At 51.0% G+C, this 17,987-nt stretch overlaps 2 protein-coding genes across 8 annotated transcripts; both read left to right on the top strand.

Annotated features, from left to right (window-relative positions):
* The first annotated feature begins 629 nt into the window (after positions 1–629).
* LOC120957148 (E3 ubiquitin-protein ligase RNF25) lies at positions 630–4,764 on the top strand. The gene is made up of 4 exons (XM_040379196.2): positions 630–861; positions 1,067–1,135; positions 1,311–2,007; positions 2,080–4,764. The coding sequence occupies exons 1-4, from the start codon at positions 854–856 to the stop codon at positions 2,503–2,505; spliced, it is 1,200 nt and encodes a 399-aa protein (XP_040235130.2). The 5' UTR covers positions 630–853; the 3' UTR covers positions 2,506–4,764.
* Positions 4,765–4,867: 103 nt separating this feature from the next.
* Positions 4,868–17,986, top strand: LOC120957145 (differentially expressed in FDCP 6-like). Of its 7 annotated transcripts, XM_040379188.2 has the most exons (6): positions 4,868–5,055; positions 5,164–5,280; positions 15,008–15,604; positions 16,093–16,281; positions 16,350–17,606; positions 17,676–17,986. In XM_040379188.2, the coding sequence occupies exons 3-6, from the start codon at positions 15,506–15,508 to the stop codon at positions 17,796–17,798; spliced, it is 1,668 nt and encodes a 555-aa protein (XP_040235122.1). In that variant the 5' UTR covers positions 4,868–5,055; positions 5,164–5,280; positions 15,008–15,505; the 3' UTR covers positions 17,799–17,986. The 7 variants fall into 7 exon arrangements, with proteins under 7 accessions (XP_040235122.1, XP_049465158.1, XP_040235124.1 ...); XM_049609201.1 differs by lacking the exon at positions 4,868–5,055 and having other exon boundaries at positions 5,108–5,280; XM_040379190.2 differs by lacking the exons at positions 4,868–5,055; positions 5,164–5,280 and adding an exon at positions 5,744–5,822.
* The last annotated feature ends 1 nt before the right edge of the window (position 17,987 follows it).

Below are 17,987 nucleotides of genomic sequence, written 5' to 3'. Positions count from 1 at the left end.
GTTGACTCTTCAATAGGTAAACGTAGATTTTAGACACAATATTGATGACCTATCTGTTTGCTCCAGATGGGGAAGACTTGTTCGGATATCGGTTGGAATAGATGTTGTTAAAAGAAGCAGGGGGCCGTTTTTAAGATGAAAAGCGTACTAAGAGCGCATTTAATGTGTGTGTGTGTCGATCCAGTCCCTAGAAGTGCCCCGGGTGAAAACGTTGAAGTAAGGGTTCAATAGATGTGAAACGAATATTTGAAGATGAATAAATAAAACAGAAATGGATAACACTGCCTCCGTTAAAAATTGTTCTATTTCCAGTTGGGGGATTTATTTTGGGGCGAGTGCTCAATCAAATTACTCCGGATAGATAGGATTGGCGAGTCCTCCCTTGTCGATCAGACTGGATTTGCGGTTATATTATTTTGTCTCCTTCGATTCAAATCTTTATTGTGCGAAAAGAATGGGAGGAAAATAAGCAGACCGTTAATTACCACAACTGAAGAAATTGTATCGCCAGCAACGGCCGACAACGAACAACAACAGCTATTCAAATCGCGCATCTGTCAGATAAATGTCAAATCTGTACAATCACGAAGGATAGCTGTCAATCGAGCACGTAATGGCGTTACCTGGTCTTTTGCATGAGTTGAAAGTGCACACACATTCACCAGAGACGGGCAGGTTATTTTCGATACCGCTTGCCGTGCAGTATCGTCGGAAAAGTGTGTTTGTTTCTTGTGCTAGGCGTAGGAAAAGTGTATCCCGTGCTGTAATATCACCGACCGTTCCACCAGACCCCCTAAAACTGGTCGGTTTTGGCTTGCTTTGGGTGGAAAACTCGGCCTCGTGATTTTTCAGGATGGACGCGTAAGTATCGATCGGTTGCAATTTCGTCGAAGGCGAGAGTTCAATGAAGGGGCAATCACTTTCCTGCTAATCCTTGTGTACTGTTTAATTACCCGTAAAAGGGCGTAAACCGTTCGTGGGAAGGTTGGCAAAGCTTGCTGTTGGTAAAAGGAAACTGCACGTCCAGGTTTGATAAACATTTCGTATTTGTATTCTCTTTCCGCAGTCTGCTGGACGAAGTCGAGTCATTGGAAGCGATTCTGATGGACGACGTACAGATTACGAAGAATGCAAGGTAAGATGAGGGTGATATCCTGGAATTATTGATTTGCGCCAGTGTCCTTCCGCTCACTGCTCGGTGGAGAAGCCGCGGCACGACGGGTGGAGGTGCCTCGATTGTTGCACAACATGATTCTTTCTCATCTCATGTGTGTGTTGTTCTCTTTTTGCTTTCTTTCAACCTACTGAAGCGGATTTCCGGAGCTGATTGAAACGACCGTGTTTCCGACAGTCGGAGAAGAGCTGGAATCGCAGTACGTGTGCATCACGCTGCAAGTGCTACCCTCGGCCGGCTACCCGGATGTGCGCCCGAACGTGAAGTTGCGAAATCCGCGCGGACTGGACGATAACATTATCGGGCTGATCGAACGGGCCGTACAGCAGAAGCTGACCGAGTCGCTTGGCCAGCCGGTCGTGTTTGACCTGATCGACATCATCCGGGAGCATCTGACGGAGAGCAATCTGCCGTCCGGCCAGTGTGTGATCTGTCTGTACGGATTTCTCGAGGGCGACGAGTTCACGAAGACGGTGTGCTATCACTATCTGCACAGCCACTGCCTAGCGTGCCACATCAATGCCTCGAAGCGCAACTACGAGGAGGAGATCGAGAAGCTGCCGATCTGGAAGCGCAAGGAAGCGAAACCGTTCCAGGCCCAGTGCCCGGTGTGCCGGGAACCGATCGATGTGGAGGTGGAACCGCTGATGCGCTGCCGTCCACCGGCGGAACGGGAAAGTGCGCCCCGATTCCAGGTGACCGATGAGCTGAAGTCGCTGCAGGCACAAATGAACCGGCTGTTTATGCACCAGAAACGGCGCGGCGGTATCATCGATTTGGAGGCGGAAGAGGGTAACGTGATTGCGATCCGAACAGAATCGCCGAATGGAGAGGTAAGCAGAGCGTGCGGAGAGGGGAACAACACGGACTATGGAAACAATAACTGCTGCATCATTGACTTTTAGGTTCCGAAAGGCACGAACGACACTTCCAACAACCCTGGCAGTGTCATGCCCGAAGCTAGGGCGCCCGGAAATAATCACCCTGCAGGTAAGAAGCAGGGCACCAACGCACAACAGCAGGCCAAAAGCTCGTCCAGCTCGAAGGGTGCACGCCAGCGCAACAATGCTCAACCGGTGAATGGTGATGCGAATGACGATCCGGACGCCTGCGCTGGTCCGTGCTGCTCGGGACAGAACGATCATCACCGTGGTCGCAATAGGCGGCACAACAACCACCATCACCACCATAGCAACCGGCACCAGCGTCATCTGCATCATCACTCTCATCGTGGTGGCGGCGGCGGCGGAGCAGGCGCTGCCGGCCCTTCGACGGCAGCTGGTGGAGCGGCCAAAAATTTAGCCACTCCCTGCGCATCCGATGCCAGGTGACAATTGTTGCCGCGGGAAAGCAGCGATCCACACGCCGCGATACAGTGCAATTGGTACCAGCGGGATGCGCTGGATCATCTGTACCGGCCAGACGCCCGGTACGACTCGATGGAGCAGCAGCAGCAACAGCAGCAACAGCAGTGGACGTGTGCTATGCATCCCTATCAACATAATCATCTGTCGAAGCGGCACCAGCAGCAGCGACCGGGGCAGGATGAAGGTTGCGCTCGGTTGCCGATCCTGCTGATATAACATTTAATCCACTGGACACGTAAGCAGATTCTCGCCCGTCTCGTAACTACTCTTATTCGTACCACTATAATCTACCGTATGCATATTCGCAATGTTGTTCGCATATCTGCGAACGGTCGTAGAGTTTCAGATCAGTGTTGCCTCTCCCTAGTGTTGATCCCGTGTGCGGGCGGTAGTAGCAGGCCGCCAAACGATAGGATAGAACGAAGGCATTCTCAATGTTACCCTGTGCAAGCTGCTTGCCTGCAGCGACTGAACCGACACAGCCATGATACGCCGACTAGTAGAAAGCTGCTGCAGGTAGAGAGCGTGAAGAAGGAACCGTTGCAGTTCGCTACTGAGAGAAATCTGCCAGGATTAGTAGGTGTGCAAGATATGGGTGTAAGTTTTTATATGCTCCGTTTGCACTGCTACACAACGGTAGGGTTGAGTTTCTTAGTATGGACTCATTATTTGGTATTATCGAGAACAAACCACTTACCACATTCAGGTGTGTTCCATTTAGCTCGTCGCGTGCATGAAGATATTCTTCGCTCCTTAGGCGACCGTTTGGTGCTGTGTTTTTGTATAAGTTGTAGACTGCATCGATACGATCGGAGAAATGTGCTTCTTGGCGTACTGTCAATAGCATTATGCTTCGTTGCTCTTATCCTGCGACACCGGCTGTTTCTGACACCCGAAGGTGTCGGTTTGGTGGATTTAGTTGTACCGTTTACCGTGATTTATACTAAGTTTACTTCTAATACTTGCAAGCAGAGTGACAGAACGAAACGGAAGGTAGTGTGTGCATCTGTTTGTGAAGTTCGCGAACAGATGCAAAGATTTATATTTATTTGATACGGTTGTAAGTTGTGTATAACGCTTGTGTGTTTCTCAGTGGTGTTTTAATTGATAAAAGGAAGGGTTTTCTTTTGCACTAGGTTAGTTTAAGTTAGTTACGAACGTACAAAATGAGTGAAAAGTTGGTCGTAAATCCCAATATCCAGGATAATTTCCCACACTCGATAGCATTAGAAGCAATTCAAGAAAAGACACTACGCTAATGAATTAATATCCAGTTGTAACAACTTCCTCTATGCAGATTATTTAATTGCCAAGATGGGAAACCATTCCCTATGAACTATTTATTGCTTTTCCGTTTGGTTGACGATTATTTCTTATGAAGAAACGAACGCGTATCATGCGTGCCAAACGACAGAGGGGTAGACAACATAAAGAAAAGCGAGTCAGCGAGAGAGTTGAACCACAGGACTAAGTATAAAACGAAATCGCACACGCTACAGGAAAAATAGTTTTTAATAATATGTGTGTAGCAGAGAGAAATTATTGGTGTGTAAAACTTTCACGATGTTCGTCGTATGCAGGATTCTAAAATTTGATAACCGAACGCAACAGTTAGAAAGCAACGGAATACTAGAAAAGAACTCCTCCACTATTTTACACACATTCGCCGAATGCGACGCCGTACATTCTACTACACAAAAAAAATTAAAACTAAACATGTTAGAGGAATAATACAATCTTATCACAAATCAGAGAGAAAAAGCAACAAAAAAAAAGCGTTGGATGTAAGCGGAACTCCATGTACACTTAATTACACAAGAATTTAAAAATAACTCAGAAATAATCGTCTGTCAATGCACGTAGAGAACCGAATTATCGAACCGAGCTCGCGAAAATTCCCATTTGAAAACTAAATATGAAGTGTGAGACACACGGCGGAAGCCCACTTAATAGTGACGAACTCCCATTATCCCCACTCTCCCCCTCGGAGAGGTAGAGAGAGATGGCTCATGCGTCTTTACGTCCCCAAGAAGAAGCGTTTTCTAAGTCATTTGTAATTGTCCTGGGCGTGAGGAAGGGATCAGAATTGGGGAAAGAATGTCTCCAGTGTCTGTGCTCTCCCTTCTCCCAGAACGACGAGGGTCATCCAATATGATATGTATGTTATCTTAAAATTACAACAAATCAAAAGGCGAACGTTCGTCCGTCTCTGAACTAATGGAACGATTACCGCTCGTGTCCCGTGTGTGTGTGTGTGTTTTATGTAACGTTTATGAAAGAACCCGTCCGTGAGTCATAGTGTCGGCGAGAGCTCTGCATCTGTCCCACCTTTGCAGTAGATGTTCGTTCCGTGCCTGCAGCAGAGTGCGGCACGGGAAAATAATTAAAAATAATGCAAACATGAGCGCACATTTTGCATCCGCAGAAACCCGAAACGAAGGAACGTTTCGACCCACCTCGGCGCGGTATCAGTTGCGACATCCATTACCCACGTGCCGACGACCATTCCAACCGGTAAGTGTGCAGCGGGCCAGTTGGCGTTAGGTGTGCGCGCGGCGGCGGCGGCGGCGGCGGAAACAAAAACCTGTTTGTGATGGCTTTTCTCTCGGTTTTCTTTCGTAGAAGGCGAAACGGCTTTACCGGCATTCTGGTGCGACGAGAAGAGCAAAGGGAGAAGGGCGCACCCGCGGGGAACACCCTTTTAAGGGTCAAAACTGGAAGCGCAGACGCATATTAGAGGTATGTACGCGTTGGATTGATTGCCTTTTCGCTTCACTGTTTATCGGTCGTTATCTAAAAGCCCTACCGAAAGAGAGAGAGAGAGACAGAGGGAGGACGGAAGGGATTTAGAACGTGTGCGTCTCCGTTTGGATCGGTGCGTACATCCCGTGACCTGCCGCCCTCAAGGATGGGCCCTTGCGCTTAGCGGGTTTTGTGTTGTGGAGAACGTGCGGTATGACGCATCCATTTCGGTTGTCACCTGCCATACGTCAGCACCGAAGGGCCCGAAGGGAAGGCCCCGGCTTCGTGTGATCGATGATCGATGACGACGACGACGATGATGATCGTGCGACACGATCGTCACAAAGGACGGTGCGCGCACTTGCCGGAACGATCGTACCCGCGCGGGTTCGTATGATTCATACGCCTCGTGTGTGCGTGTGTGCGTCGCCGTGGCCGAGCGACCGTTGCAGGCGGCAGAGAACGCACGCGACATTTCAGTTTGAATCTGAGCGCGGTTTTGAACGGTTCGCACTTCTCGTTTGCCGCTGTTTAGTGTAGTGAGTGAGTTGGTGCGATAGGAGAAGAAGGAGAGAGGGTTGTTGAGCGTATTGTTTGTTCGTGCCAGGGGTGCGTTTTACGAATTGAAGTGCTTGAGCCGCCGGTCGGGGGCTTTTGGCTGGCTGGCGCTTGCTGCTCTGGTGTCGTTGCAAAAGTTGATGATCACTGCAAATTCGAGCCATTATTGTGTATGTGTTTTTAAACGGGAGGTGTTCCATGAAGGGGTTTTTCAAGCAAACAAAGCTCAGAACGGGGTGTGCGTGTAGTTCGAATTGAGTGTCACAAATTGACAAAGTCTCGTTAACTACTTACCTTGCCGCGTGAAGGAATGGCATTTTTATCTTATCATTTAAGACGTGTTTGTGTGTTTGAGTGTGTGTGTGTACTGTTTGTAAGATTGTGTCACGATCGATGAGAAAACATCGTAAGAACACAAGGAACAGATAATCAGTACGTGCAGCTAGAAGAAAGTGGCAATTACTCAATGTTTGGAACATTCTTTCAGCTAAGTGCACCGTGTACCCTGTCCGATTCGGAGCAATATCATACCAAGTTTAATCAACCTCGCAGCCATCGGCAAAGGCGATCTGAGTCAAGGCATGCCCACGGGGGTCAGCAAAAACAACATCACGTTGGGCGCGTCTGGTTTGCAAATTTCATAATTTCTTGACTAATGGGAACCGATCCGTGTACCTCTTCGCCCACACACGGGCACACGCGACACAACCGGGCCAGTCCGGGTCGGTGCTTGCAAAATGCAAATCCGTCTTGCGATTCTCGAATGAATTGCATTAAGATAAGGATGGCATGGAAAGCTTCTCAGCGAGCGCGTCGGGGGTTTCGTCGCTTGTTGTGAGTTTTTTTTCTTCTTCCATTCATCACGCTTATCAAAGAGGATGGGAATGTTGTTTTTGAATGAGTTGCTTTTTTGTTTGCTAAAAGACAAACCAAACTGTTGCTCATTCAACCAACAGCACTTGAGGAAGTTCTCCATTGATCGTGTAATAGCTTTCTAGCGAAACGTTCTAGTTCTCACTGAGGCATTCAAACAATTCCATTGGTTTGGGGAAATCTCTGTAGCTGTTGATTGATTTTATTGGACCAAAGTGTTACAGATTGAATCGCTTCCCCCTTCTCCGTACTGGTGGAGCCACAAGTGCATCAATTCCGCATCCGTTGTGGCATTTGTTCCGGCCCACCGAAGGACACGTGCCGTTTGCAGAAAGAAATTGCATTCGCAGAAGTGGCTTCGGGCTCGCCCTTGGGCCGTGAGTGACTGACATGGGCAAACACGGGCAAAAGCGTGGGGCAATTTATCTACCCCGGCGCTGGTGAATGGGGCAGAGCGCGCGGCACGATAAGAAAGCGCATTCCAACCACCGTTTCTTTGAGTCAGCCACAGCCTGTCATCTTCGTCATCTCGTGGGCACAACAGCAGGCTCAGCGGCAGAATGGCAGCAAAGGCCACCGCACGGTTCATGGCTCGATCCTCGACGATCATCATCGCCACCACCACCACCACCACCATCTGTTTCGAATCTCGCTCGCTCCCTTGCTCCCCTTACCCGAAAAGGGCAATGAAACCTCTGAGCGCGGTTATTCAAGGATGAGGGGATTTTCATTTCGCACCTCTCGCCGTTCGGCGATCGAATCATCGCGATCGAATCACTGGACGTGCAGCTCGGGGGTTTGCATATTGCGTGCGTGCATGTTTATTCGGCGCCTTGGTCAGAGCGTGTTCGTTTGTGCGATCACGGCGAGGCAGAGGCGGAATTGGAAACACACACGCTGGGTCCCTCCGCACGGCGGGCAGTGGACGGGAAGAAGGGAGTGCCGTCCTGTCTAGACACACCGTACAATGTTGCGCTGGTTGCAACCCGACAGAGACAGAGAGTGGTGCATTTGGCGGCGCACGAGAAGCAAAAAATGTCTCAAGAAATGAAATCGAAAGCAAATAAGCTTAAAAAAAGTCCGAACACCCGACAAAACTGCACATTGCGAGATTATTTCCTGCGCCGATGACGGGGTTTGGAATTTTGCATTGAGTCGCGATCGACAGAAACCGCCGCCGCCCGTCCTCCGGGCTGGGACGGTGCAGGAAGAAGGATCTTTTAAACTCTTCTAGACCAATCTTCAACAGAGAGAGAGCGAGAGGCGCGGGGTTTGTTGTCTGCGCCACTCCGCGTACCGCCGCAAAGCATCCTTTTAATTTGACAGGCCTGAGCGCGATCGACCGCGAAGCTTTACCTTCCCTCACCCCATCCAGGCTACTCTATAGAAACCGTTTATGCTAGGCTGTGCATGATAGTGACAAGGTAAACCGGAAAACCGTATGTTGATCAAAGTACCTCCACACACACACACACGCCGAGCTGCATACGACATTCGACCTGCAAATTGATTTATTGCGCACGGGCCAGACGGCGTACAGAGGCTGGCTGGTCAGTTTTTGTGTGTTTGTTTATCGTGTTGAATGAGGCCTGTTGCCTTCTTGTTGCCCCATTTCGGTTAATCGTTTCAGATACAAAGATCCACTCGAGTCGACGGACGGCGCAGAAAGTTGAGCCACCTTAATGGCAGGAATGGTATGGAATGTCCTGTCTGAAGAGGACGTGGAGTGCGAGACGGAGAACATTCCACACTTCAACGAATTAATAACCCATATCCCTCTCTAGACGGGTCCGGGAACAAAGACCAGCGACGGACACGGAACCAGCGGTCCATCCACAAGGATCAACATCCCCACCGTCGTACACCGGCAATGTGTGCTACTTCGGGGGAACTAGGCCTTGGCGGCGACCTTCGCAAAACGGCCACGAACGAGCTTTAATCGCGTTTCGCGTGCCGAAGAATGCCGTGTGGCGCGTAATTAGATCGCAAACGCCTGGCGTCTTTTTTTTTCTTCTCTGCATTCGCTCCATTCGCGCTGCTCCGTGTGATTCGCGACTGTTTGACTGTTTGTTTGTTGTGCTCGGAATTAAAAGATGCATTTACCCTTCCACTGGCGGCCTTACCCGGGAACGACACATTGCAATCAGCACCGAATGCCAGTGATTAAATGATTACTGCAATGCAGCATCGCCCTTATGCTGGTCAATTAAGGCGTGATCCTTTGGGACGTCAGGCCGTGTGTAACTGGGAGGATCCGATCATTAAGCTCCGGTCGGCTCTATGTCTTATTTTCACCTTGATACGGACGTGCGTAGTAGCTACAGCAAACAACTCGTTAAATGGAATTGGCGGTAAATGATAGTGTTTAGTGCGCAGGGACGCGAAAATGGTTTCCCCCCTCGACAGAAGGGTATTGATTAAATTTACATCGTCAGAAGTTGGCGGAGTCGTCGAGAGTGTAGAATCAAGCAGATGGAAAGTTTCTTCATTACTTTATTAAGGTTTCGCTTTGCTCCGCTTTTAGGCAACGCCGTGTGCAGCGACTTCTAAAGATATCTCTTTTTAACCTTGAAATTCCGTGCGCCTAACCTTTGACTAACGAGATGTCGCTCGAGACACCTTTAAAAAATGTCTCAAATACCTCCACCAGCGGGTATCGGAGAGGGTCAATCACATTCGTCGGAAGAAAAGTATCGGTTTCGGTTCAATGAGTTCATTCATCCGAGCGAAATGCCGATCCGTGACCGTCCGTGACACTCGCGCACCACAACACGAGCATTATGGCGGCCGCGGAGGAGAGAGAGCGAGAGAGGCGATCTTTGGACGAGCTGGAAATGGAACGATCGACCTCCAAAAGTGTGCTGTCGCCTCGCCACTCCAATCGAAACGTTATGCGGCGGCGCCTGGCTCGCTGTCACAACCGAGCCAGGCTCCGAATGTGTCACCGCGGTGTCACAACAAGTTGCGAGGCACCATCGCGCAGGCAGTGGTAGGCTTTTCGGGGGTCTCCTTTTTGGGGCCTACCGACGACCGGGGTGGCGCATGAATCACGCGCATTTTGGGGTTCGCCCGGTTCGAAGCCGTACTGAAGGTCTCTCCCTCGCAGGTCGTGCCATCGAAAACGGCATCATTTGTAGACTTCCTGCTGCTACCTTTCGGGGTGTGCTAGGTAGAAGATCGTGCCAGGGGCTGTAAAGTGTCTGATACTCTGGGGCTCTTAGCTGTTGGGCGACTATCCTACAAGCAGCAGTAAAGAAACGGACTGTTTGATTATGTTTTTTTGCCCTTAGAGAGGAGTTCTTTGGTGGGTCGCTTGCCGAAAAGACGCTTCGAGTCTCCCATGAACCTATGGTAAATAAAGACCCCAAACCAACACACACTGGCTTTGTGTTGTTGATTGGTTGAAACCGGTCGTCCCGAAGGTGGTGGTAGTCAAACGATGACTAGACAACAACAACACACTCCACTAACCTTCCCAGCAGGTTGAGATTACCTAATATGGCACATGGTTTATGATCCGCGGAACTGGGAACTCTTGTGTGCGGAGGCTAACGCCACGCAGCGGATCGTAATGTTTTGATCGTCGACAGATATCCGCTTCCTCCCCCGGTGCGGTGCTCAGAGTCTTGCTAAGGGGAACGCCACTAACGCCTGCCTTTGATTTGACGACGCGTGCATTGCGTGTCAGATAATTATTCAATTATCTCAGGTGTTTGGGAACGGTGATTGACGCGAGGTGTCTCGCACGACGGCGATAATGTCCGGTGGGGTTGTCAACGCTTCCTGGCGTTGATAAAAAACAACAGCAACACACTCAACCCAATCCCTGTGTTAGGGGGGAACTCTTGTGGTTGTCGTCGCTACTTGGGAGATAAGTATAGGGTGCGTGCGGAAGGCATTGAAGTGTGAGGCACTGATGGAGATCTTAATTGGGGGGAGTTGAGGAGCGGGTCTTAGGTGAACGATGTGATAAGTTGTGAGCACAAAGACCAGTTACTGTCAGGAATTGTCGTTTGGTGAAATTCAATTAACCTAGATTTAGGTAGCTCCACTGTTGTCTCCATTCTAGCACTTCCCCGGGTACAAAGACCCTAGTGCCCTTGTGTTCACGATCGTACGATCATCACCATTCATATTTCAACACATTGCATTGGATGCACTTGTGACAACGCGTAAGATGACGCGTGCTGGTGTATTTCCGTCCACTTTTCCCCCCCGCTCTGCTGTTGTACGAAGAAGCGCACACGACCTGTTGAATATCCCATCACCCAATCGCACTGGGTGCACTGGGGCTACAACTCGGATCAACTGTCTGACTGAGGTATCGTTTACGTTTAATGCTAAGATCAAGGTGCTTATCTTACCGACCATCGGGGACAGTAAACAAACACACACGCACACACGTGTGTGGACTTGCGAATGTCCCCGAACCGATCGGCAATGTTTAAGAACGTTCCCTGGATCCCTTGGAGCGGGGGCGCCTTCCCCGAGTCGGTCGTAAAACGGCGCCAAACGGCCGCGTGGTGTCGCTCGTTTGGTTTATGCTTTGGCCACGACACATCGTGATCGGGCAATTTATCTCACACGCTGCCTTCCGCCAAGGGAGCGGGCCGCCCGTGATACACCATCACCAAGTTGGCAGTTGTAACTTGACACTTGGGCCCTGAGTCTTGATCGGTCCGGTGCCCCGCGATCGTGGCAGTTGGTGCGCTTGGAAGAGTTGGTGGAATTCATAATGATCGGCAAGAGGTACTGCTACAGCTCCCCCTTTATAAAACCAAGCGGTAGAAGTGAAGAATGTGCCCCGAAGCGGAGGTGGGCGCGAGCATATTTGGGCATAAAAACTCGTTCCCAGCTTCAGCTTCGCGCGACAATGTGGCGGTGGCGTCGTCGGTCAAGGTCAGGAAGAGAACCCCAGCTTGTGCTTGAACTCCGACTCAGTCGCGCGTGCGGAAATTACGGAAGAGCGTTTGTTTACATTGACGTGGGGCGCGCGCATCCATTCATCTGGGCATACGGCGTCGGCGTTGTGCTGTCAGCCGCGTCCTTGGCCATCGTTCGCGGCCCTTTTCGGATCCCTTCGCCGGCAGGCCCTACTGCTGCGAACAAGGTGACCTTTTTTGGGCACTCTCTTCACGCTGCGGCGGCGGAGCGCCGTTGAGGACCCACCTCAGCTACCCGGGGAGTAGCCGTGTATTGTTCGGTCATTGCCATGGACGGACCTAAGCAAAACGGACAGCGACGGGCCGCCTACGGGGCACACCTTTAGCTGGGCACATTAGAACCGGTTGCTGGAGTGTGTACCGTATTCTATAGACGCTCTTGTGCCGGGGCGCACTATCGGTTTGGTTGGGCACTCGGCACTCGCAAACATTGCTCAAAACTGGATCGTTTTATAATTGCGCATTACCATGGGAGGGTGGCTGGGAGTTGACGGACACCACAAGGAAGTCGTTGTCGAGCGGGAGGAGAGGAGGAGGAGGAGATCTCATTAGAATATGGCCGCAGCGTAAAGGGGTACCGCGGCTTTACTATTAATCTCTACCGACCGATGTCGATCGGAGGGGAGGGATTAAGTTTATGATGCTGGAGCCGCCAGTTGGAGCCGCTTAATGTGCTGCCGCCGATGGGGGGAGCAGCCGTTTGTGGCTGCTTTATTACTTGTCTGCTGCACCTCCTTGTCCTCCTACTTCCCAGAGATTTGTCTGAAGTTGTCCGATTCTGTTGTTGGCGAAGCGCCGAGAGTCCGATGATGTGCGATGATGGGTCGGTCGCGTTTGCCAAGCCGCGAACGGTGAGTTTTGATAAAGAAATGTCCATATTTGGATCGATCCACGGCGGGGGACTCGTCGCTCTGCTCGGTGGCGCCTGTCTTACAAATGGGATTCCGAGCGGCGGTGTTTTATTAGTCACGAATGTCAAGTGCATTTTTATTGTCGACCACGACGTTGTAGATCGCGGCTTCTCTAGCGCCGACGCTTAAGAGCTCAGGTCCGCACCTGGAGTGTTTCCCAAAGTGGCGAGACATTACGATCGGCGGTATTTATGCTAATGACCCACCCGGTGGAGTTGATGAGATCGTTTAAGAGCATCCGTTTACAGAGGACAAGATTGTTGCCAAACACGCAACAGACTTGTGTCGTTCGTGATATCATATCATATTTAATCCTCGATTGAGCTGTCCGAATGTGCATAACTTGCCACAAGGTTACTACGCATCATTTGGACTGGGAGAGTTGGATATTCCGTTGGCACAAAAAGGACACGCGCCGCACGTTGATTGCAGCCGGAAATGGAAGAGATCATTTGTTTTAATTGCCTAACGATCAATTTTGCTCCTCGGTGGGGTTTGAAGGGGAGTATCGGTGATTTTGCATGCAAATAACACGTCCGAACCTTATTTGGTCCGATGGCGAACGTCCTAAATCCTAGACGTTCGGCAGTTCATAACCAACCCCGCTTGATATGAGTTGAGGGCGTGAGAGGAAGAAGTTCTGGCTTGATCGAATCTTGCGACGATCTTGTCGTTGTTAATATTTAATGCGAGCTAATTCTATTGGAGCTCCGCGGATGGGGGTAGAATCCCGTTTGCCGTGATACCAGTTTGTCATTCGATTTCAAAACAAAGACTCTTTCAGCGGAGCTGCCCAAGCGCACAACTGGGCCAATATCTTTCGCTCTTTTGTTCATTAGTTTCGAAGGTGTTTCGAAACGGATCGTCAACAAAATCGGGGACAATTTCCTCAATTGGAAATGGCCAGTGGAAGCCGATTGATGGCGCGACCATCGATCGATCGTTAATATTACAACGATCGCCCACGCAACGCGATCGCCATGAGGACGATGCGTCCTCGTTTGCGGGGCCCGCGGGGGAACAGCACTTTCTTTTTGCGCGTTTCTTGGCGCAAGGTGCGAACCCCGGTTCGATTCGCTTCCAAAATGGCGACAGAAAAGCACTGAAATTAATGAATCGCGTTGTGTCGTTATGTCGCCAGCTTGCGATCATTTCTTTTTCGGCGTGTGAATGGTCCGGGTGTTTTCTGGGCTTGCCACAAATCTGGATCAGAGGTCGGGCTCGTCCCTGGATTAACAAAAAAAAGCCGTTCTGTCCAAATAATGCTGCTCAGCTAAGGAGAACCAACCAGTGCTCGGCATGTCTCTCGCAATCTGTAAAGAAGAAAAAATCACAACAAAAAAACTTAACTGGGTACACGCACAACGGAGAGTTGAGTGAGTTTTATAATCACGGGTTTTGAGCAGCGCGATTGTCGTCGCGTGGGAGGAAATGTTGGGGACCACATGGACACGGACCGGGAAAGCGAACGGCGAATGGTCGGCGTGCGAAATGGTGTTTAGCAATTAAGAAGCGTTACGATTGAACACATCCCCGCAAGTTGTTGGCTGGCTGGCCAGCCAGAGCTCGCCTAATATGGTGTGGGTAGCGGGTTTGGTCGGCAGCACTAATCAGCACGCAAAAATCAAACATTGAAAACGGGACCGATTTGCGTCTCGGGAGCGCTGGAAAAGGAGAGAAAGGCGATCGATACCGTCCGAGAACGCGTCCGCGACTGTTTTCTATCGATCCGAGTTGGGCAAACCCGTGATTCATCGATGATCGCGGGGCAGAGATCGTTACAATGTTGGGAGATTAATTGCCTATAAGTGTTAGAATTAGTTCCGTACAGTGTAATTCCAGGACGCTTTTAGGGACATTCAAAGGGTTGGAGGATTTAATAGAACGACTTTTATGCTTCAAAAAGTGTTTGTAAACATCAATTTCAAGTGCACATATGACGCTAATTGCATGTTGTACCTGTTTGCAATGGGTAATCTCGACGACTCGCGCTGCCTTTGTCGCAATTGATGAAAACGCGCACGTGCGCGCTCACACGCGCCATTGTTTCGGTATCAAATGTCTCGTCAAATATGTGCGCCCTTGTGACATCATTCACATCGGCAATGTCTAAATATGCACACAAACACAGGCCGCGCAGGGGATGCAGTTGGCGCAGCTGCAAAACTGCAATTGCAACAGGGGCCGGCCGAACTCAGCTGTTGTTGTTATTGTGATAATCTCTTCACGTTCTTCGTGCAGCTGAGCCTGATTAGTGGCTATGAATGCGTGAAATTAGTAGCGCGCGCTTCTTCGCAAAGATAATGGGTGGGAAAAACCCCGAGGCACCGCACGTGGCGCCCACTGTTCGCGCCGTGGGAGGCGAAACAATCGGACGAGCGGGGTCTGGGTTGGCAAATCGATGTAATGTCTTCACCTCTAATCGTTTCAATCTTGCAGCCAGAGCTCGTGTTTTAGGTACGCATACGCATGAGAATAAGGGGTTGCGCTCGGAGTTGCCACCCTCTCTAAAGCAGCCGAAAGAACAGCAAAAGCACACTGGTGCCCGACCGACTGTGTTGTGACTGTGGCTGAGTTCTGCGCGAGGTTCGTATCGGCTGGCTTGAAGATATCGCCCCACTCGTCCGCCCGATTGGTGCAGCCGGAGCAGCTTCCAGCGTTGATCGGTGCTGCGAGGATGCGCTCGTCGGACAGTGTGCTGGTGCGTGGCGACGAGTGCGATACGCTGTCGGTAGTGCGCGCGTAGTTGGTACAGTGACACGATTACGGAACGATAATTAAGTCCGCCGAAAGAAAAGAGACGATTAGTGAACATTTTACTGCAAAAGAAGACACACCAAGTGTAGTTTGTGAAACGGTGCAGTAGGCAAAGGAAAGGAAGCTCAACCGACTCAACAATCAAGAACGGCGAGTGCTGACAACACACAGTGAATCATCATGGCGACCTTGCTGAAGAACGTTACCAACAGTATATGCCATGCGTTCAATGCTTTGCAGCAGAACCGGGACGGATTCGTGAGCAAATCGAAGCTGAAGGTGAGTGTTGTCTTCGAACTATTGAAACTAAAAGGCCATCCCTTCGTTTATTAATGATTGGATTCAATATACCTTCCCAATAACTTCTGAACTTTCCTACCGAAGTCATCCGAGCGTAATGGAGGTTGTAAAAGCTGTTTGAAAATGGTTTTTTTGTTTATTGTTGGCACCTCTAGGGTGTTGTAAAACGTCTAGCCGACCCACGAGGAAGTAATAAAAACCGACCGACAAACAACACCATTCACGGAGTTGCTAAAACTAAACGTTTTAGATTGTTTTGACTCTCCCTGGTTCAAAGCTTCCTAGTTCCGTTCCGTAGTGCTTTTTATTTTGAAAATGAACCGTTTAGATGCTTAAAAATAGGTTTTAGAAGTTTGTTATTTATTTAACGTTCCTCCTTTGGCTGTTGCCACCAACGTGTCACGTTTAATGCACACAACAACAAAACCTTGTCTAACGTTTCCTGCTCGCTTGGCTCTTCGCAACAGGTGCTAACGGCTAACATTGCAACGCTGCTCGATCTGTACGGTGTGGAGCGGGGACTGGACCACTTCCGGTCGACGGCAACACTGAACTTTGAGCACTATCGGTACTATCTGGCGCAGGAGGTGTTTGCTGGCGTGTCGAACGAGCTGCCACTGGCGGCGTTGCGCAATTATGAAACCAAAATCGATGAGGTAAGATAAGAGGACACTAAAGGAAGGCTGCTACAAGCTAAATGTACCCATTTTCCATCATCCGCTAGGTCTGTTGGTTAGTGTGCAGGATGAATTTCCCGGCCAACGATCAGTACTATACGGAGGAGGCCGTGTACAAGCTGTTCCGCATATTCTGTCTCGTGGCCGACCTGTCCACCGACGCGTCCGAGCCCGATCTCTACACGGTCAAGATCCACCCGATGGAGGCGCTGATCATCATCAAGCATCTGCTGAACGCGCTCGGGCTGAACTACGACGGCGACGGCAAGTACGACTACCTGCGCACGTCGGAGGAGTCGCTCGAGTTTGGCGAGCTGCTCGAGATGCTGCGCTTCAAGAACTACGACAAGGTGAACGACTACCGCGAATCGATCTGCGAAGCGATCGGCGACATGTACCAGACGCTGATCGAGGACGTCATCAAGAAGGGCTACCTGTCGCGCCGTGGCTACGTGCTGCCGACGTTCCGCGAGTACTTCTTCGTGCTGCAGCCGTGCGAGCTGTCCTACTACAAGCACCCAGCGGATCGGGAGGTTTGCGGCACGATCGTGCTGGACTCGCGCTTCATGGTGAAGCCGGCGGGCAACCCGAGCTCGGGCAAGCAGGAGAAGGTGCAGCGCTTCACGCTCGTGTCGGGCGACCGGACGTACGAGCTCGGGACGCCCGATCACAAGACGCGGCTGCAGTGGATCGCCGCCCTCCAGCTAGCGATCACGTACTCGACCGGGCGGGAAGGGTTCCAGCGCGACACGGTGAACCGGCGCAAGCAGCAGCGCGAAGCGGAGCAGCGCCGTCGCCGGGAAGAGGAACAGCTGCGCAGCCAGCATCTGCGCCGGCTGGAGGAAACGCACGTCCAGCTGGAGCGCGAGAAGCAGGCCCGGCTGGCGGCAGAATCACAGGCCCGCCAGTACGAAGCCGTCGCCCGGGAGGATTCGCGCCGCGTGGCCGAGCTGGAGGACGTGAAGCTGTGCCTGGAGAAGATGCTGGAGGACGAGATACAGGCCAAGCGGGACGAGGAGATTGTGCGGGCGCTGCAGGCGCGCGTGCTGGCCGAGGAGTGGGAAAAGCGCGAAGAGCTCGAGCAGCTGCAGGCGGAGCAGAAGAGCCTGCTGGAACAGGAGCGCCAGAAGCGGATGGAGTTCGAGCATCGGCAGCAGGAGAACGAGCAGAAGCTGCTCGAGGCGGAAGGGATGCTGCGGCAGCTGGAGGAGGAGCGCAAACGGCTGGACCGGGAGCTGAAGCTCGCCCGGCAGAAGATACAGCTGTCGGAGGACAACAAGGGCATCGTGGAGGCAAAACTGCAGGTTGGTAGCCGGAAGCGCTTGAGATTGTTCCGATTTATGTAAAAAACGTTCGCTTTCTTTCTCCCGCAGGCCATGTCTCCCACCTACCGGACCAGCGCAGGGGAGTTCATGATCCGCCGGACGCAATCGTTCGTCGCGGCCGATCGACCAGTGCTCGTAGCCGGCACCAGATCGTCCCATCGGTTTAGCTAGAGAAGAACCAAGTCATCCATCGCCCCTTGCAACACGCTTCAATGTATGCTTCGATGTATGCGATGTATATTTGGTACGGCGTCTACGTATTCTATAGTGTAAGCACTAATCACACCATTCCACATACACACACAAACCCTCGTAAGCTTAGGAAGAATTTATTTAATAAAAGTTTAACTGAAATCTGAC

Source organism: Anopheles coluzzii, chromosome 3 (genome assembly GCF_943734685.1).
Source record: "Anopheles coluzzii chromosome 3, AcolN3, whole genome shotgun sequence".
Lineage (NCBI taxonomy): Eukaryota > Metazoa > Arthropoda > Insecta > Diptera > Culicidae > Anopheles > Anopheles coluzzii.
This window is presented reverse-complemented; position numbering and strand designations above follow the sequence as displayed.